The 21,881-nt window shown below is 33.2% G+C and overlaps 1 protein-coding gene across 1 annotated transcript; it reads right to left on the bottom strand.

Annotated features, from left to right (window-relative positions):
- Positions 1–1,013: 1,013 nt before the first annotated feature.
- LOC120336349 (tubulin polyglutamylase TTLL7-like) lies at positions 1,014–21,480 on the bottom strand. Its single transcript, XM_039404017.2, has 22 exons — positions 20,939–21,480; positions 18,926–19,099; positions 18,411–18,606; positions 17,951–18,112; positions 15,338–15,554; positions 14,021–14,185; positions 13,837–13,942; positions 13,413–13,473; positions 12,229–12,315; positions 11,370–11,520; positions 11,024–11,136; positions 8,818–8,914; positions 8,237–8,425; positions 7,632–7,724; positions 7,245–7,411; positions 6,414–6,524; positions 5,676–5,868; positions 5,331–5,411; positions 4,951–5,111; positions 4,366–4,686; positions 3,916–4,104; positions 1,014–2,529 (listed from the first exon to the last, which is right to left on the bottom strand). Exons 1-22 carry the CDS (start codon positions 21,012–21,014, stop codon positions 2,352–2,354), a joined length of 3,288 nt encoding a protein of 1,095 aa, XP_039259951.2. The 5' UTR covers positions 21,015–21,480; the 3' UTR covers positions 1,014–2,351.
- Between the last annotated feature and the right edge of the window lie 401 nt (positions 21,481–21,881).

Genomic DNA, 21,881 nt, shown 5'->3' with positions numbered 1-21,881 from the left:
ATGCTCACCTGTGCAACATTCTACTCTTAATATATTATCATCGCCGATCGTAAAACCTTGTCATTGTGATAGTATAGATACGCGTATCTGGCTGTTCATCAGCCTTACGTATCAACAACATCTATACGGTCGAAGAATGCCGAAATGTTAACACACAAATTTAATGTGCATTAACCGGATTCACAATGAATAAACAGCATATGACCGGGGCTATAATTAAGTTTTTGTAGGATTTGGTGACGAGGATCAGGTAGGAGTTTACACTTTATATTTAACTACACGTGGCGCCACATAGTCTGGCGTTCAAATGTCGCAGCGAGTTACGCACGAGTTACGCAATGTGACGTCGGCCTTAAATGGAGCGAAATTGAATCACGTTGTTGACGTCACGTTCAGCGTAAGCACCGTAACGTCGATATTTTGACGAAATTTTTAAATCAAAATAATATATTTTACTTGAATCTCGTACGACATCTCGTGATCACTGTAATTTTCCTTGTACATTGTGTATGCCCTCTAGCGATTGACGGTCTTTTAGTGAAGTTAGCGTCGATAGAAGTCGCTATTTTAGCCGCTCAAAAGCGAGGTGTCAATTTTTGGCAAAAAGGTGATTTTTTGTGTCAAAAAATAAATCCTATTAGGCGACTGAATATGATAAGAGATTAAGATATATAAGGACTCTCTATAGAAACTGCCAGAAGCAGAATATGACGTAATTTAGTCGAGATATAAACGATTGAAAATTTCATCCGAAGTTATAAACCATCCGAAGTTACCTGCGTTTACGGTATCAACAGTGCTATATATATACAAATTTCGAAAATGCAACAAAGCACAATAATAATAAAGTGGTAAATATGATAGCTTTTTACAAAAATATATACGAGATAGTTATTAAATTGTATTTGGTGAGAGACCAATATCAAGGATCATGAGTGTAAAACTGTTGAAAGACAAGTTCCCGTCGACAAGTTCATAAAATTAAGTAAGCAAGTGTATAAAAAAGGACCGCAAGAGCGGTTAAATCCCTCCGATGTGATGCGTCACGAAAATAGGACTTGTATTGTGTTTTGACACTGACAATCGCTTAAGTATAAGTAACTGAAAGGTGAACAAGTTCATGGCAGAGACATCACATCACATATCATGACTATAGGTAAAAGCTTTCTCTGTGGTTGTGGACTACTACAACGGAATGGCTTGATAATGAGCACAAAATTAGACACAGACCCCTTTACTCATAGACTTGATGATTTTTTTGAACTCGAATTTAATCCAATAAAACTCATTTTGACACTACAGTGAGACACAGTTGTATTTGACACTACTTGTATTACAAATTATTCTTAGGATATTGAAGTGCACAGTGTGATACAAAAATACAATGAAATCCTAACTATTTAGTAAAATAAGTACAATTCATCTTGTAAATTAGCTAATACTGCTCTTTGCAGGTGAAGGCACATTAAAATAAGAGATAATAATAATGAAACTAGACTGTGGCACAGATGTTGCATACATCATACAGTATAGTAATATACACCAGTACAGAAAGAACCATGTATACCGCAAAAGAAGGCAAATATAGACATATACATATAAACATACCAATGGACTTGCTTCATACATAGGAACCGTGTTAGATGTACTATGTTAAATGTATTTTTATAGCAAAACAACACATGTTCTAGGGATGTAAACTCACATAACATATTTGACAAAAAGCTAGAAATATGCATTTTAAGTGTATACAACAAAGCTAGACACACTTCAATAGCAATCATGGAACTGAGAAAAATGCTGATAGAACCTGTATGAAATAAAAGCCATTCTAAAATAGTGAAAGTTTCTGAATATCATAACTTGGTGTACATGATATCAAGTCAAGATATTCATGGGTAAAAAAAATTGCACAAAATAAATTCCAGAATTTGGATTTTAAGATAAAGAATTGTTTCCATCAGTATCATCAGCAAAAATTATTTATTCTGTGTTAAATCGAAACTGTACCACATTTTACAGCATTTTCATTTTGTTACAAATATTGACAATATACTAAATGACAAAATACCCCAATTTGTACCGTATGAACTGCTAGAATCTGATTATCACCATACTATAAAGTAAATTGAATGATTATATTAGAAGTGCGGGTGAAATAACTATTACAAACGATCAGTCTAATAACATGGTATAGATTTTTAATGAAGACGTTTTAATAGCACTGACTATAACGAGCATAGTCTTGTCTGACAGTGAAACAAAAATTCATTCTATCTGTTGCACTTAATTTATGTCTTGAAGAGAATTATTTAACTTAAGTGCAAATAAAAAAAACTAAATGATGTTGCTCAGCGAGTTTTTATTCCAACATCAGTCTTTGATCTTTGCAAGGATGAGAGTATATTACTTCTCTCCATTTCATTATTTGGATTTTGTTGACGGGAATAAATTGGAGCATTGGATGTCAATCTAGCTGATGATCCATACGTTGAATTCATGGATGGCATTTGCAAAGATCTGGTAAATCTGTAATGAGTCATTATTGTTTTATTGAGTATAGTAATGAGTAGACAGAAGTATACAAATAAATAAACAAATATATGATATATTTCGGATGGGGACAATGCAAATACATTTTCAATTTCCTCCCAGGGTCAACAACAAATGGACAAACAAAATGCAGATTTACATGGAAGATGAGCAAAACTCAGGACAAAGTAAAACATACAAGTATGCACTCATCCACTAAAAACAGTTGAAGCCCATAATAAAATAAACCCACACGATACTAAATCGGGCAATAACTTTCAAATCTATTCAAGATAGGAGAACACTGATCAAAAGAAGAACAGGGCAACACTTTGTCGCTCATGCGTTGTTTTTATCCAGTAATCATTCTGCATTAAATTGACATTTTGAAAAATATAAACATTCCTGCAATTGCAAATTGCCATTATTAAATATTGATATTGCGAAATGGGCTATAATCTAATGTCTCAATTATTCATGGTTTCCGCAATAGTAAGGACTGTCACAAAATCAAACTGTCAGAAAATAATTTTGAGTCGTCTAGAATTATCATTGGGTATTATTATCGTTTGAAGAAATGTATGCGTAAAGTAGACATGCAAAATCAAGTGCGTGCGATGAAGATATTTTATTGCATCAATTCTGCATCAACAGTCGGCGCGGCGGTGTGGCTCAACGTGTTAAGCGTTAGAAATACGCTCGCGAGCGCACCTCTAATTACTCTGCGTGGGTTCGCAGGTTCGAATCCCATGCAGGGATGGTTATGTGCGAGAGGATTGCTGGACTCCTCGCCGTCGTTGGGTGGTTCACGTAACCGCTGGTCGGTTACGGCTTCCTCCACCACCAAGTCCATGCTTCCGAAAACAAACAATACAGTATAACTAACTAATCCCATATCCGACTTGGAATGGTAACCGGACGAGAGGCCGTGGTTCGCCATATGGATAAGCCGTCTTATCGGCTTCCCTCTCCCCGGGATAAATATGTAAATCCTCCAGTAAGAGTTTAGTAATGTGAAATTTTTTTACCAGAGTAAAGAAAAGGGCAATGATATTGTATATTTTTTTTATGAATAACAATATTTGTAATGGGTTCTAAGCATTATCAATGATTGCTTGACTGTGAATGTATCACAATCTGTATCAAGTCTAAGCATCTAAATCAAATAAATGGTCAACTACTCCCATACTCGACATGACCTGGTAACCGGATGAAATGCTGTGGCTTGCCATATGATTAAATCGCATCATCAGCTTTCCTTTCCCCAAGATATTAAAATCCTAACCTATCTTGCAAGAAAATCTTGTCACATTCGAAGACAATAGAGAGACTTTCGACACAGCATATGTATGAAACTGAAAACATATATTTAGGATCATGTACCTCTTGGGAAGGTCGTCCAAGGATAGAGGTGCCATGTTTCTGTCCTCGGTCAGTCTATTCTTGTACTTGTCATCCAACAGAGATATTCTACTAGTTGTACTATCACCAGATGCTTGCTTTTCTGCTGTACCAATCAAAGAAAGAGGAGATCGATCTGGACGATTGGACACCACATGTACTACATGGTCACTGAAAGAAAAATCCTGGTTATTGTTTTAAGGTATATGTTTAGAAATATTTGAGACTCATTCTTACGATTGGATGTTTCCTGAAATCAGATGTTTTAACCAAATGCAAGAAAAAAACTGAAAAAACCCTCGGCACACAGAAAATCCCCTGATTCAAAGAAAAAATTGTTTGTAGATATTCATAATCTTCATTCATTTTCAAAACTAAATACTGTGATACAGTATTTATGTTCAGAACATATTCATGTTCAAAAAATGGTACCTTTTATGCGAATTCAAATCAGTTCTTGAAAATGATGGTTTGTCAGGCTTCATGTAAATTCCTCTTGTGATTGCATGGTTCGACATAGCAAGTGTTGCAGAACGTGGACTCTGTGAATATGAAGATCCTGGGAGCACCTTGGTTTGTATTGTTTGTGTACTTGGTGGTACATAATTTGCAGAAGAAGTCTGTGCATCACTTGCAAATTGATAAACAATCAGCAAGCAATCTTTACATAATTGCACAATTCTTCTACAACATTCCATCTCGCATTCTGACAATGTGTCACTGCTTTTACTGAACATTGTTTCCCATGAATTACTGGTATAAAATACAATCAGTATGTTAAATACATAAAAAGCTAATTTTTCAATATCAATTTCAATGGCTGTGTACAGCAAAATCATGATACAAATAAAAATGCATTAAAAAAAAAAATTAGACAGATTGAAAACTTGGGTTACAGGTAAGATTCTTTCAAACCTTTCAAAAATGGCAGTTTCATATTTTGTGTCAAAAGTCTTCAGGCATTTCTAAATCACCAATGTGGTAAATTAAAAGCATATTGTCAAATTTTGAAGATACCTTGAGGTTGAAAAACAACTCCACAACCCTTGTCCATGATTAGCATGCATTCTGTTGAATACTCTATTAAAAGTTCTCATTATTTTCAATGAATCCACATTAACAACAATCCAAGTCCTTTGCACAACAGCTCGTACATTTCCACGAACTATATCAATTACCTGATGATTGATAAGAATATTCATAAAACATCATGAAAAGATGAAGGTTTCGGGATTTTAGCATATGATGCTTGTTTTTTTTATTTTTCACATATAGCTGTAATATTAGTAGATTTCCACAAAATACAATTTGAAAAAACGGTGTTACCTATTTTCAATATAATAATAATTCATTTTTTCATGTACAAAAAGTGTATTCTTATCTTTTGGCAAATGTACCTTCTTTCGCTTAGCAGTATCAAGTTTTATCAGCCAGTAAGAAGCAACTCTTGATTTATGAGATTTCCAGTTATCCATGATCTAGAAACAATCAAATTATACGAAATTTATGATAAATTTGTGATTAAACAATGCTAATAATATTACATATAATGTTGTTTTTATCTGTGGTTATAGGAAGAGTATCATAAATCATTTTACATGAGCAGCAAACACTAGAACCAGGCAGCATCCACTAACATAATTACATTTAAATGTTTCTGGCTGGATATAGCAGATGATTTGTCATTTATTTTCAGCGTCTCAAAATTTCAACTTATGTCATTCAAAATTATTCCAACTTACATCATCCAAAATTCTTTCAGCTCCAGAATCAGATTTACCAGGAAACTTTATTCTTGTGTTTTTCAATGCAGTCAATGTTCTGGCAAATAATTCTTCCTCTCTTTCATGGGCTGCACTTGCTGTTAACTCATCCAAATCCAATGTCTTTTGTTTATTCGTTCTTCCACGATTTATTGGATAGTGTTTCGATTTTCTGTACATGAAACAAATCTTGTTCATTAACATTTGTGAAGGACACAATTAAGATTTCATGTTTTACTTCAATGAAACAAAAAACACTACTCCTACTTCTGAATGACATTTTGCAGTGATAACAAGCCCAGCACAAGCGATGGGCTGGGCCCGGTGGTGCGTACAAAAAAATTGGGTACAGTACAAAAAAGAAATAATAACACAGTCCCATAAGTATTGAATGAATTTAACAAGCCGATACAAATAAAAACTGCAATAACATTACAAAATAGCGAAGTAAGAAGAAATTGCATGACCTGTTTGAAGCTTCAGATAAAATGACATATCGAGTTAATTTATTAAAAATTAACTTGAAAACCTATTAATTTTTCAGCAATTTAGTTAAACAAACATTGTGTATAATTTTAATTTGAAATGACCTGCATAAATGTCACATATTATTATATATTGCACTCTGAAATATATTTTATTTCCCACAATCGACATGAAATGAATAAAATTCAAGATCATTTTAAGTTCAATATATAATTTGATGAAATTTCCAACCTTCCCACTTCACTGTATGAATTAATGTAAGCTTGAACGATAGCAGCATGTCCTATGTCAGCTGTCATTCCATTGGGCGCCATTTGCTGGGAAACAATACCGACATTTGGCCTAAAATAATGGTGGAAATATAAAATAAGAAGATTTGAGAATAACACACGCAATCGTTTGATTAATTCAATAATTGGAAACCAGTAAAAATTAAGTTTGCTGTCTACATTAACCTGAGCAAGAATTAATGTAAGCTCAAAATCTCGAGTATTCAATCCAAGTAATTTTCAAAAAAATATTATCTTGGATTTATTAGTGTGCAAATCCATTTCCAGTCAAAGGTCTGTCGAAGGCAGTATAAACACACAGTTTAATTTCTAAAAACCTCAGGCTAATTCAAGTCATCTAAATATTTAAATATGGAGACTTTTCTAACTAAACAGAATAAAATATTTATAAAAAACTCATTATAAATATTTGTTTTGTCCATACCAAAATATTTATATTCGTATTATCGTTAAGTGACACATAAATATTAATGATAAATAAATGATTTCTCGAAACCAACGACCAAAAAAACCTTTTATTATCTCGCTCTCTCCCACGCAAACAATAAATTGCATGAAGTCATCACAAATTCAAAATTGACAGCAGAAAATTTAGAGAAATTATATTTATTGAGTTTAAATCGAATTAGAGACAATGTTGAGTCATGTAGCAAGACCACTGGCACACCCTAGTGAGGACAATTTATTAAGTGTACTTTATTCAGATACACACAATATAAAGGCATAATATTTTATTTGCATTTTAATTTAGCATGACTAAAGTATACTATACCGCGGATCATTGGGTCTGGTTGGTTTCTTCCCGTAATCTCTATTACTGCTGTTGCTGGTTAAGGGTCTACTCTGTACCGGTGAGGCACTTTTTGTTCGATTAGATCCTGCAGACTTTGCTCGAACTGGTGAATAAATACTGCGAGTCTGTGCACTGCCATGGCGAACCTCGAGATGTAATAATAATATATTAAATACTCAAACCAAAGCTATAATATATAACATACGTATGTTATGTACATATCTATGTTGAGGATTATTTCAGAATAACATAAAAAGGTATTATTGTCTCTAGCACCATGCACCATCTTTAATCTGCTGAATATATTTGAGCAAAAATTTGACTGTGAAAATTATATAACAAGAAAATAAAAGTATAAATACCAACCAGATGAGTTGCTCTTTCAGCTTCAGGTGATAATTTGGATATTGTGTGTCGCTTGCTTTTACTTTCCAGATTCCCATACTTCTTTTGTTCATCCTTAATTTCAATAGGAAATGCTTATCAAAGAGTAATATAGAAATGTAAGAGTGCAGAGTACAGCAATCTCCTAATTTGAAAGTATTATATGTGAACATTGATTACCAAATTTATTTTCTGTTTTGCACTGCTTCATTTGTAAGTGACATGATCATAACTGGATGCCAGAATACCACTGTCAATATGTAAAATGAGATTTGCTCTTTTATTTTTTTAGCTTCTCTGCTCAATATCCTTTTGGGAATGAAAGCGGTATATGATTGAGAAATGCATTGATTCGAAATTTACAAATAAAAGAATAGGTGAATCATTAAATTTGTGAGCTATTCCAGGGCAATTTTTTTTCGAATGTATCTGCAAAGATGGAAAATGTTTGAAATTCGTACTAGATTGGAGCTTCATAAGAATTGCAGAACGGTTCCATGGTGAGAAAACGAAAAAAAAATTTCGCCAACTTTTATCTGTTTAGTAATGTCAAGCTATCTAAATCTGGTAATTGCATTTAATCTTACTTCCGAAGAACTTGAATCAGAAGAATCACTGGTGGAAGATGAAGATCTATTTCTTCTTCTAGAAGATTTCGATGAAGGAGGTGATAAAACTGGCATGCTTGATAACAGTTGGGGTTGTTGTCGTGACCTGGGATTTTCTCCAACTTCTTCGCTCTCACATTGTTCAAGTAGGTCAAGTATTTCATCTTCCTGATTTTTAATGTACCAAATTCATTAAACCAAAAAAAGAAAAATATCTCTGCACAAATCTAGTTTTTAAAACACATTCATGAAGTCTTTGTAATAACAGAACCTACTAGATTAATGAAGTTTGTTTCGTTTTGTGATGAAAATTTTAATTCGGAATGAGCGCAAGATTAAAATTTTGAAATATTTATTGAAATATTATAGTTAGAAAAATAATTTCACTGGATTGACACTACAACTCTCCCAAGTATGGTCCATATAGCATATGAGTCACCAACATGGACAGAGCAACCATGATAGATGGTATACATATATAACAGAATTATATCATATTATAACAACAATAATCTTAAATAAGATTGTTCAGTCTACTGTCCAAACCAGCAAATGCTCACTTTCTGTTGTTTATACTGGTCAATGATATTCTTCTGGAAGGGAGCTGAGCGAGATTGTAGGAAAAGACTAAATGATTCTTGAAGTAATCCGAGATATCTAAGGTAAAGGATGTATATTAGCATAGAGAATTAAAAATAATAGAAACACTGAAAGGCAATTGATTACCGGTAGGTTTGATGTATGTGAAATGCAGGTTAACCAGTCAATTGATTAGTGAGAAAACAAAAATATTCAATATGTACACTGTTGACCGTGAGCAACCAATAACGAATGTTGATAAATGAGAGGAATTATGATTATACGGATTACATTCCACCAATAAATATTTACTCTAGAGAGCAAATTTCCCGATCTACCCATGTGGTCAGTCAGTTAATAAAACTGTTTTATTAATTGTTGGTAAATATCATGAGTATGAATACTTTATCATCATTTGACACTGGTCAATATGTTCATTACACTTTTATTAATCGAAAAGATCATGCAGTTCTATACGTCTACTTTTATCAAATTTTTGTTAATACTGAATTGAAACTAATTTTTTATAGCCCGTCACCTGAACGTAATTTGCTAAAATTTTGGCTCAATTACACTTTCAATTATACCTGGGGTCACCAAATTACGGCGTCCTTTCGTCTGGCCCGCATTAACATGAAAAAGGGCGAAATATTTTTCCAAGGGGCGTATTCCGAGAATCGCCTTCCCTTTTTATTTCGTAACATTAGCCCATCAGCAAGGTGCAAAAAAGTGACGTAACAATATGCCGTTTCGCATCCGTTAAGACACTCAGACAGGTTTTCAGTGGTGGTTGTAAACAAAACCTCACTTCGCGATTTCGAACGCTATTCGTTAGTTTTTAGTTGTGTTTCGGAAATTTAGGTTTGAATCAAATAAGTGAATCAACATTTTATAGTCTTCTTAGGAGTTGTAGTTTAATTAATAGAAGTAATCAAAAATTGGTCTAAAAATAGCTGCTTCGCTCTGTGTAACGTGCCCATATATTTGAGCATTGCTCTGTTGTAATTGTCACTGTAATTTGATATTTTTGCACGGAGTCATCGTAATATACCGTAATTGAAATATTTAAGGGAGTAATTGTAATTGAACTGAATTACTGTAACTGATCCAACTCTGATCAACATCACTATATTCTCAGAGTAAGGTTTCCAATTAATCCAATTTTGTAGATTCATTTGAATGAACTTATTGGGAAGTGGGGACACTGCTACGAATGAAAACGAAATTTTAGAAAATCTCCAAAATTTTTTTAATCTACAGCACATATTATGCTATTTTGGAAAATTTTGAAATATATTTAATAGTCATTGAAGTTAGTCAATTGTGCTCGCGATGTACCTTCTTATCTATTCTTAAATTACCGTTAGACCGCACCCAACTTTTTCCCTGAATTATTATGGATATAAGCTAACCGATGTTAAGTATATTTAATCAATTTATTATTGTACTGAAATAAATAGTGTTCCTTCAGTGTTCAACTGTCAAATCCGACAGTTGACACACATTTTATGTACACATATTGCTGTGGCATTTTCGAGTAATAATGCTTTCATTTTCTTGTAAGTCAGTTATGTTGAACAGAATTAAATTAATATGGCAAGACATTTTAAATGCTGGTCATAGATTGAATATCTTACGCAAAAGAAAATCATCCCCTGAAAAAGTCGATTCTTTTAACTATTATTATGTTCAATATTACTCCCTATCATTTTCGCTCGCGAAGTGTAGGACCGATAGTGTGGCACGGGATTGGCTGGAGTAAACATTTCACAGGACGGCTTTCTAAAAGTGAATGCCTTTGGTTATTAAATACAGCTTCACAAAATTCTCAATTTTTTAAAGTAACTGGAAATGAATGCGTAAATTAAGTGGAAGCTTTGCAAGGGAAGCGTGTATATGTTCACCACACAACCATGTCGCAACAAAATATGCACCGCACGTTTGCACAGAAGATAACAAAAAATCAAAGTGCCAATTCTATTTTGTCAAACACGAAACACATTGCTGACGGCAAAAAGTGGCCTTATTAGGTATTATTCTAAAATTAGCTAAAAAAGCATTCGAATACTTTAATATTCAAATATTCGATTCATTTTGAACAATCCTGGCTACAATAGCTACTTCAGCATATTTAAGTAAAATAAGTTAGTAAGTAATACTTCATAAACAAGCCAACTATGGATTAACCTATCTTGTTGCTGTTTTTCTGGAGATGGAAAGATTCTCATATAATTATTCATATTTTTATTTTCATATTCTTCTCTTGCTGAATCTTTTCTTGCCCAAATCAGTCGTTCTTTCTAAAAAGTAGCATAGAATGAATATAAAAATGCCACATTTCTAAAAAAATCAAAAGTATATAAAAGCAATAACTTGAATGATATTTCAAGCAGGTAAAGGTATAGTGAGAATTTTATCATGACAGGGAATACAAATAAGAGACCAATTTTTAAATAATAGTTAGTGAACTAATTGGTATGAAAAACATTTTTCATTCTGCCATTGAACAATATTTATAGTAATAATTAAATACCAATTCCTCTTTTCTTCTATTCAAAACCAATTTTCTTTTAGCAGCTGTTGACAAACTGCTAGATGTTACAAGACGTTTATGTGATGGTCTCAGTAACCTCTTTTGAGCTTCTAACTTTTGTTGAGCCAGGTTACGGGACTTATCACTGGAGCTGAAAATAAAGCAAAAACAACTTATAAATCAATACGTGGGAATATGATCTGGACAAAAATAAGTTGTCCATGTCCTCGCAAATATTCCTCCTTTCATTGAAACAAATTAAACTGGTTAACCATACTTTATCTGACTAATATCAACTATATAATAAAAATGAACTAATTGAGACAGTGGTCATACCGTATTTAGATGGAGATACCACCAGATGGAGAAGATTTAAGGCTGTCACTCTAACAATAAAGTTGTGTCTCAAGATTATAGCTAGTTATACTCCTGCATCTAACTAATTGCACTTAACGCAAATGCATTGCTGAATGTATTAGTTTATTAGGTGCTTCAGAAGTATGTGCATCAAGATGGCGGACACCGGAATGTCGTATGTGTACTAGGTAAGGGTTAGGCCATAATTTTATTTCAATTTTCCTTATTTTAGTTTTATTACGAGTTCGGTGACTAGCCAAGTGACTCCCGTAGTATTTGTACTTAAAATTATGGCCTAGCCCTAATCTGGTAAACATATGACGTCTGGTGTCTGCCATCTTGGTGCACATACTTCTGGAGTACCGTTTATTATACATAGGTATATATATTCAAAATAGTTTGACCTGTGATAATCGTACGTAAAGATGGCTTGCATGACTGAATGAATGGTAATTCTAATAAAAATCATTCATATTCCCTAATTATTTTTATTAATGCATACCGAATATTTAGTAGCCTCAAAGCATCTTTCACGACTCCACTTTTGATATCATAATCAACTCGTTCATCTGTTCCAAAACTCGGTGATCTGGAATACAGTGAAATGGTATGACAAAAAGAAAAAAAAAAACAATGATGGACAGTTGGTGGAACCTGAGTTTCTACTAGAAAGTTACATTGTGTCTGTTGCACCTATCAACATAAGGATTCTCATATGTACTAGTAAACAAGAATTATACACAAATTATCATAAATGCATGAATCGTGTATCAAATTGAAAAAGGGCATTAAATGTTTTGTGATATTCTACAGCAGGGTTTCCCAAACTGGGGTCCCTAGGTCGTTTGAGCCTTTTGTTCATTAAATTAGGTCCACTGATCTTGTGGCTCAAAATTAGTTTGTTTGTATTTTATTTCTTTTCCACCACTTGCCTCCACAAACTCATGCTCCGTGATTGGCTTGGGTCCACATAGATGCCATATAGTTTATACCGCTTGCTTTAGTTATCCCAATTTTATTTTGCAGTTATTGCAACACTTTTCTTAAGAGATTTATCAGTTCGGTCATTTTCATTTTAATCCGCTACTTTATCAAAATTTTCCACTTTCATTGTTTCAAAATTTCACCCAGGTCGATAGGAAAAGGCGAGTGGTACCGTAATTATAATTCAGTTACATTTTCTCCATGTTTAGAACCCATCGCCAAGTTTGCCAGCCCCTCGCAACAATTTTAAATTTGTTATTTTTGCAGATGATTTTCTCTGTGAGTTGTCGGTGTCTGCCGTTGACGTGTCTTTTAAATATCTTAAAATGTTCCATCCGCCAGACAACGTACCACTTGCCAAATATTCATAAATACCGTTTTTGTCCCCCATGCGCGGGGGAGGCCAGGGTTACTGACGAATGTACCATTGATAAATTGAAATAAAAGTTCAAAAAACAAAAATTATCCTTTCTCGTTGGTTAAGCACATAAATTGATACGACATAGGATGGGGTCCGTAAAAACAAGATTCACAAACAGAAGTCCGCGGTCCAAATGGTTTGAGAAACCCTGCTCTACGGAAATCTTTGGAACAAATAAAAAAAAGTGTTGACTGCATCTGCATGTATTTTTTACAAATAGTAAACCTAAATCTAACAATTTGCATCAGTTATCGGTGCAAATATTCCAATGACATATTTACCTGTTAACTTCCAAAAGCCATGGCTTCAATTTTCTGTCCAAAAATATATCAAATCCGAGAACTAAACAAAAGTTATATCAAAAATTTAAATCTGAAATGATAATTTATATGAAGCAAAGCCAAGAAAAAAGAAAATAAATGCTACACAGGTATGATCAGTGTCACTTCACATTGTTAAGCAAAACTTTATAAGTGTTTTATGATAAATATATCAGAAACCAGTCATTTGAGCAAAAAGATTTTCAATGGAGAATACAAAATAATTACGGTATGTTTTGGGTTACAGCAATCGGCTGATATTTTATGTTCTACATCTTTACATCATGTCACAAAATATACACAAGAGAGCAACAGACTGAAATCTATTGGTCTGGCAAACTTAGGTTATTACACCCAATGTGGTAAGTATTCTGTTGTAGCTTACCTTCGAAGCAAACGCTGTCTGCATGTGGGGGAGTACCAGGTCTACTCATACGATATGAATGAAGAATATGAGGACTCACAACAATTAGTGTTTTCACCAGAAGATCCTGATTAAAAACAAAATATATTCTGATGAATGTAATGGATTCGTTTAAGTTGAATCCTTGAGCATCATCAGTACTCACAATAATATTCCTCCATAATGTTGTTGTATCATAACCAGCAGTACGAAGATAATTCATGAAGGATTTTACACTTCTTTTACTTCCTCGATCATAATCAGCATGTCGTTCGAATTTTTCATTATATTTATTCACAGAATAATTTGTGAGATGCATAAACAGAGAATCCTATAAAAGTACAAAGATTTTATTATTATTAAATTCAAAATAGTGAATTTGTGACACATTACATCCAGATTGTAAATTTTAATACAGCTCTATTTGGGACAACCACCATTGATTGTTTTTCGCCACAAAGATTGCTACAATCAGGGATGGCCATGGCCAATACTGAATACCTCCCTATTTGTTTAAAAAACAGACTAATTTTTAGCCTGCATTATGCTTCATAGGTACTGGAATAAACAAAAAACACCATAATGCGAAGATGACTACTCAATTTCGACACCTCTGTGTGTTCACGAGAACTGTGATTAATTTCTTACAGGATTCTCAAGCATTTTATTCAACGATGCGGGAGTTCTGTGTCAGCGCAAAGCACAGGTCATGTTAAACAGTAAAATGCCATTCGAATATTTTATTATTTTGTTTGCTATTCAACGATGCGGGAGTTCTGTGTCAGCGCAAAGCACAGGTCATGTTAAACAGTAAAATGCCATTCGAATATTTTATTATTTTGTTTGCTATTCATTACTTGAATATTGTGCCTTAAGAAGTTAATTTTAAGTTCAAATTTTCAAATAATACTTTGTTGTATAAGTTGTATAAGCATTCTCAAGGAACAATTGAAAAAGGCACGCATACCCAAAAAGGTTTTATTGGATATGATTTTTTGTAGTCCAGAGTTGGTGTCTTATTAATAATAATAAAAACATGTCATGCACCTCAAGGTATATGCAAATTCTTTGAACAGTGAAATGAAACGAAGATTGTGGAAGTTAACAACAAACATAACTAGCATCCCTGTATTACGATAGTATACTCTATTAAAACAATACAGGATTATCCAAGCAAATTTATTCGTCAACCTTACCGCACTGAACTAGCAAACAATATGCCCAATATTTAATAATTAACTCGCAGGAAATTTTTTTATGAAAAAAGACTTGGTATGGTTAATCTACCGGTATATGAAACTGTCAACATAGAAGGTGAAATTTGATATCTGCTTTAATTGTTGCTACAGAATGAAAAGTTGCGTATTAATAATTATTGTCATGCCAATGAAAGCTTTAGTTGTGAAATATGCATCGAATGATTTCATGGATTAATACCAGGGAGATTCTGATTTTCTATACAATACCATCTTGTATTACTCACCACATTGCTCTCTGAAGGACTTGCATATTTTTCAGTTCCAAGTCTCACAAGGCCGTCTCGATACAAAAATGCTCGAAGTGGATCACAGTGAGTTACTAGAACATACAATCGAAGATCGATCTTGTAATCATCAAGTAAGAAGGGGCGATCAAGGTATTCCTGTACAATCATGTGTTCATGCGGAACAAGTCGCTCTGGGTTCCGAAAAAGATGAATTCTGAAAGAAAAAAATAGTTTTGCTACGAAAACAATTAATCTGGGTCCGACATCTGAAATCAGTTTTAAACATGTATATTGGCCAAACATGTAAAATAGATGGAATGTGAAAATGAGGCCCACCCATTATCCACGATTGCAAAAAACAAAGAAGAAGGAATGTTATAATCAGAATGGTAAATATAGCATCAGTCTAGACAAAGCAAAAGCAAACATAATCTTCTCTTCTTGGTGAATTCTAATTGCTCATAGTTGGGTAAATATGAGTTGAATAACCTCTTGACAATCACACAAACATAATTGTGCAAATATTAAAAGCTTATTCTTCAAATCAGGACCAATTGATAGAAATTTTATTAATTAACATCAATCAACCTCGATTTTTTCATATCTATTACAAACGAAAATTTAGTTTCGTTCAAAGTTTTATGATTTTCACAATATTTGAATATTATAATTAGATCTTTCTATTCCAATCTTGTTCTTTATGTTAGAAATGATATGTATAGTTTCATAACAACAAGTTTAAAATGAGATTAATAATGCAAAAATCATGGAATCCCACTAGTTACAGTGGTGCAGGCGTCAGTGGTCGCAATAATTTTGTGTGTATGAGTACTGGTTTATTAGAACAAAAAGTCATTAAAATCTATTGTTTGTGACTCGTGTCACGTCAAAAGAACATTTTAATTGAAGGTTTCATCTTTCACAGATGAAGGATTTCAAAATTCCTAGAATAAAATAAAACATTCATGGTGTATTGTTAGGTAACAGACCATCACAACCCCAGTTTATGATATGTCATCAAGTCATGCACAGCCATGTTTAATTATACAATAATTCTGAACAACAAAGTGACTAACAAAGAAGGTGAATATCTTTCGTCATCGATTCAAAGAAGACTTTGTTTTTAAAACACATACGATAGGTAAGGGTGGAAGTGAAAAATCTAACCTTCAGATAAGCATCAATGTTAGATATATAGAATTGATATTGGAAAAAAAAATTAATTGTACATTTAAAACAACTAAAGTAACATGATATTACTAGTTCAGAGTTAATCAGGCTCAAAGGGATATTAAAATGAAAAAATATGATGATAAATGGATGCACACTTAAAATAGTTTGTCGGTTATATAAATAAAGATTTGGCTATGCCAAAATCAACGTGAAATACAAATAACCATTAATGGGGCTGGCCATTCCAAGCAAATGTTGAATTTCATAAATATTTTAAAAAAGTGCAGTAAAAGTATTTTTTTGTATTTTTTAAATCAAAAGACACTTGAATTTTATTGGACTGCATTCATTTCATGAAAAAAGTGTTTGATTTCACCCAGGTTTTTGATGGTTTACACAAAATGGCCTGAAATGTAGAAATTTTGATGTAATTGACATTTCTTGTGATGACTTGTAACAAAAAGTGTTTGATTGTTTGGTACAGTTATTCATTGCAAAAAGATGCACTGGACTTAAATTAATAAAGATTAGTGTTTGCAGTGCTGTAGATTGTAGAACATTGTAGATTGTAGATTTATTGCTAGAATTTTAGGAGATGATAGAGGCCGCTGTTCCGAAGTGGAAAAAAGTCACGTAGTGTCACGTACAATGTGCACATTATCTTCATGGATCTACAGTATTACATTGAGTAACAGTACATTGAGTACCAGTTATATCATTTCAATAAGATGCACTGGACTTAGTTAATAAAGATTAATGTTTGCAATGCTGTACTGTAGAACATGTCTCCTTTAGCTATTTAACGATTTATTGTTAGAATTTTAAGAGATGATAGAGGCCGCTGTTTCGAAGTGGAAAAATCTCACGTAGTGTCACTGTCACGTACAATGTGCACATTATCATCATGGATCTACAGTGTTACATTGAGTATATTGAGTGGGACATAGAGGGGTCCTACAGTTACTGCACCAGAAAATATTGAGGGCTCCCGCTGTACTAGCGCAACAATTTACAACACAATGAAAAGTTAATGCATGGTGGATTTGCTGTCCCGTAGAGTCACGCTATACTTTAATATATATTTTATATCCACTAAGTAAGTCTTGAGTGTAACTTACGTGCAGTTTTGTTCAAACCCCATAAAGGACCGATTGGACAATAATACAAAGCATGTAGGTAGCAATGTATAAATATATTGCATCTAACAACATGCAAAATTTCTGGAATTGTCCTATAGAGTCACTTGGAATAGCCCAATGATGCATCAATATACTTATATGCCTATATCGGATATTAAACTATAACATCAATAAATACAACTTCAAAAAGTTTTTATGAAATCCTGCTTTGTAAAAACCAGCATGTATATTAATTTACTGCAGTGAGTATCGTATTTCATGCATGCTGCATTTCAAGAAATGATGAAAGTTGAATTACCCATTTCCCATAGCACCATTGGCTGGTTTCATGATGAAAGTCGGTGGTTTTCTATTCCGTTTTCTCAAATCTCTCCAATGTAAAACGAGTAAATTATACTCTGATGGCAAAATCCAAGTACGAGGTATAAAATGGTATTCGTCTGGTCTGGCTCGACTCATTCTAAAACAAATGGAAACAGTATAACATGGACTAAATGTAGAAGGTATTTTCAATTCCTAGACTTTTATCTGTTACACTTAAGATAATAATCTACTTAGTCAACAGGTAAAAGTAGCCTAGTTTAAAATGGCCTTTATCTTTAGCAGATGAAATTGCTGAAGTTTCGGACAATTTTGTAGTTATTATTATATGTGGAATTGAAATTAAGCAAGGAACACATGTTTCTTTATGTAAACATACATAAACAATTGCATATCAAATATGATGTTTCGATAATAGAAAAAAAAAAGAAATATACTTGGCCATATTTCGTGCCAGGTAGTCCTTGCGACATATTTCAGCCATTCCAGGGAAATGATTTATATGTTGATAACTCTTTAATTCTTGAATACGATCAGCCTGTACAGCAGAATCACACCAAACAAGATATGCATGAGATGCAGTATCTTCATCACGCAGTGAAACCATACCAAGTTCTTCCATGCTTCTTCGAACTAAATAGCATAATATAGATTTCAAATAAAAATAATCAGATATGAGTTTGAGGACTTTCCATATTTACGCTAGGGAAAAAAGAGTTATAGACCTAAATAAGCTTAATCAGCTAAGCCACATTATCAGCTTTTGTAAGTGATTTTTTCAACATTATCAAGTCTCTGGATGAACAGTGGATACAAAAATTTAGTAAATTATACATGTTATTATTACAGTTTAGCCATGTGTGTTCTAGAAATATCTCTTTTTTATTTTTAATAATTTTTATCTCTCGCTTTTCGTGTCGAACGATAACAGTTTGATTTCAAGGTAAATTACCAAGATCATATCTTGTGGCTGAAGTACACGCTGTTACAACATTTCTTCTTCTCTTTTTCTTCGTCGTTGATAAACCTCCTGAAGAAATTATTGAACTTTTCGTCATTGTATCTGTGTCTTCAAAATCTAATATTCCTGACGTAGACATTCGTTGATCAAATTGCCCATGGTCCACTGCAGAAAATTGGTATTAAATCAAACACGACTGAATTCAAGATTCTGAGTTATAGAGAAATCATTTAGAAATGGGAAATTAAAGAAATATATTTGGCATAAATTACAAATATCCTAACAGGATAAATGATGAGCTAATTTCATTACTAGATTGATGTTTCATTCAATTCCAAATTAAAAACTTCAATTTGTATATAATAACCAACTTTATTAAGACAGAAAGACGTCCAGGAGCCCAGCACATAACTATCATCTAGAACAGTGGTTCCCAAACTTTTTCAGCTTGCGGCACACTAACAAGAATAAAAAGTCGCGGCACACTTTAATAAATCCTTTATCTGTAAATATTATGCGTTTCAACAATAAACAAGATTTCGTGGGTCAATTCTCAATTGTAACAAGTCTTTATCGTTTTTAGCTTTTAACTTCTGTCAGTGCAGAAAAATAATATATGCAGAATCATGAAAATGGGATGAAAAAAATATTTTGTTGTACTATATATATTGTATTGCATATGTTGAACTGATATATACTGACAGAAAATACGCATGAGGAAGTTTGTGGTAAAATTAAAAACTCTAAATATTTCATGTGAAAAATTATGAAAGTAATATCACTTTAAAAGTCTCCTCTATTTCTTAATTGCTGACAGTTTAAAAATATTGTTTAGTTTAAAGTCTAGCGACTTTGCCTTGAGCAAACTTGTATTTTTGGGTCGGGGTCGAGAAAGTATAACGCTTTATATATTCAGATATTAGAGAAGTGTGGCATATTACATCACCCTTCGGTGGACACAGAATAATAAATCTTTATACAGGGTGACCCAGAAAAAAAGAACCCATACAATCTGTTCCGAATCGACTGGGTTCCTTTTTTTTTGGTTCACCTTTTATATGTGTAGTACCGAACTATACCCATTATTGATTGCAATGTAATAAAGTTCATGTTGCAGTGTTAATTATCGTGATGAAATCTCAACAATTTTATGAAAATTCGGCATACAGTTTGAGAAACCCTGATCTAGAAGTGTGGTATGTCAATGAATTACATCCAATACCTCCAGAATATAGCTACTGTTGATCATTTCGATAAATTTTACTTTATGTGTCAGAGTTTGCATGTAACGCTAGTAGGCTAGTAGGAGACTAGAAATGGTAGTACAATATGTGCATTTTCACGCCAATAAATGTACGCATCACACATCTGCTAGGTAACATTTCCTTCGTGTCAGACTCAGAGCACTGCTTATAAAAAATTGATTGATGAAAACTTTAAACACGCCCCTGCCTTCAGTGGTCATGTACCCGTTTACATCAGGAAGTTCTGAGATTTTCTTGTGCATAATTGATTAGAACGAATTTGTATAGATTCCTATTTTTACATTATCTTTTTCATTTTCATTCGGTTACCTTCAGAAATAGCATAGATAGGCTACAATTTGATATTTATCGGTCTCCCAGTCACAGTTTTTAACCTGATGGAGAAAAAGAGCCACTAAAATGCTGATATCTCCATTATTTCTTGGATGTTTTTCGCAAACTTAGTAATTGTTTTCTTATTTTCAACTTAAATCTATCAACTGACACAGATTTCAGATACTGAGGGTTTAGCATCGATAGCTCAAATTTATAGAACTGAAAACATAGCTGATTATTGACTAATCCACCCTAAATACCAGATATGGAATGATTAAACAGAAATCGGGTCAAGTGTAGTTTAGTACTTCTAGTGGGCTTGGCATAACCCTTTTTGCATATGTTATTCCTAACCACCACCTAACTACGCCATCCAGAAATTATGTCACTACGACATCACAATCGAAACCCAGTAGTTCGTTACCTTCAGATATTGTCTCCAGTGAAGATCCAAGGGAAAGGTCATTCGACGAACGAGGATATTGATTTGCAGAAGGCATATCTCCTCAAGAACTTGAATTATAATGCATACAGATACAGTGGCAAATGACAAAACAGCGCCCGCATGTAACTTTTTTTGCCAAATAAATTCTAATGCCAAACAGAATTTTTGTATAGAGATTTTAGTGTCGAATTAGAATAAATTGCCCGATTTTTTGTATTATGATTTAACAGTTTTATAATTTCAAACACATTCCCCACAAGTTCAAATAGGAAAAGTAAAAATATAAAACCATACAATTACCAGAATTTTGTTAATCCAATGTAAGATATACGTCCATAGAAAATAAGTTAATCCATATTATCATACAGTCGTCATCCAATTTGTGCAATCATTCATATTTACCAGTAATTAATCAAATTAGTTAATTTTTTGCATGAAAATTGAAAAAATTTGAGAGTGGGTGCTCGGCATTTTTCTATTCCTGTATTCATTATCTGTGTATGAATATCTAATCTGAATTATGGATAAATTTGACATTTGAATCTTTTCATATAAGTTAGGCTAGTATTCATCAAAGCTGGTGTTGCATAGAAAATGTCACATCATGATTGATGTGTGGGATCGTCATGTCTCTACATGTGTTCATACTGTCATACAATAATAAATCATTTCTTTTAATGTTACTTGTTTTTAATAAATTCAATATTCCTATCAGGTCACACTTAAAAATTGAACGAACTATTTCATCATATTTTACTGAATTTCGATATTCCCAAATTGTTGATTTTCCGCATATTATTGTGCCCGCACATACCGTACCTAAGTTACCGGTAACGTACTCGTGGCTAAATCAAAGTGACTATAAACTAGTCACTTTGTGCTAAATGAATATTAGCAGCGTCGCGCTGCCCGGGAAACAGCC

Source organism: Styela clava, chromosome 2, assembly GCF_964204865.1.
Source record: "Styela clava chromosome 2, kaStyClav1.hap1.2, whole genome shotgun sequence".
In the NCBI taxonomy this organism is placed as follows: domain Eukaryota; kingdom Metazoa; phylum Chordata; class Ascidiacea; order Stolidobranchia; family Styelidae; genus Styela; species Styela clava.
Note: the sequence above shows the minus strand (reverse complement) of the source record. Positions and strands in the feature narration are given on the sequence as shown.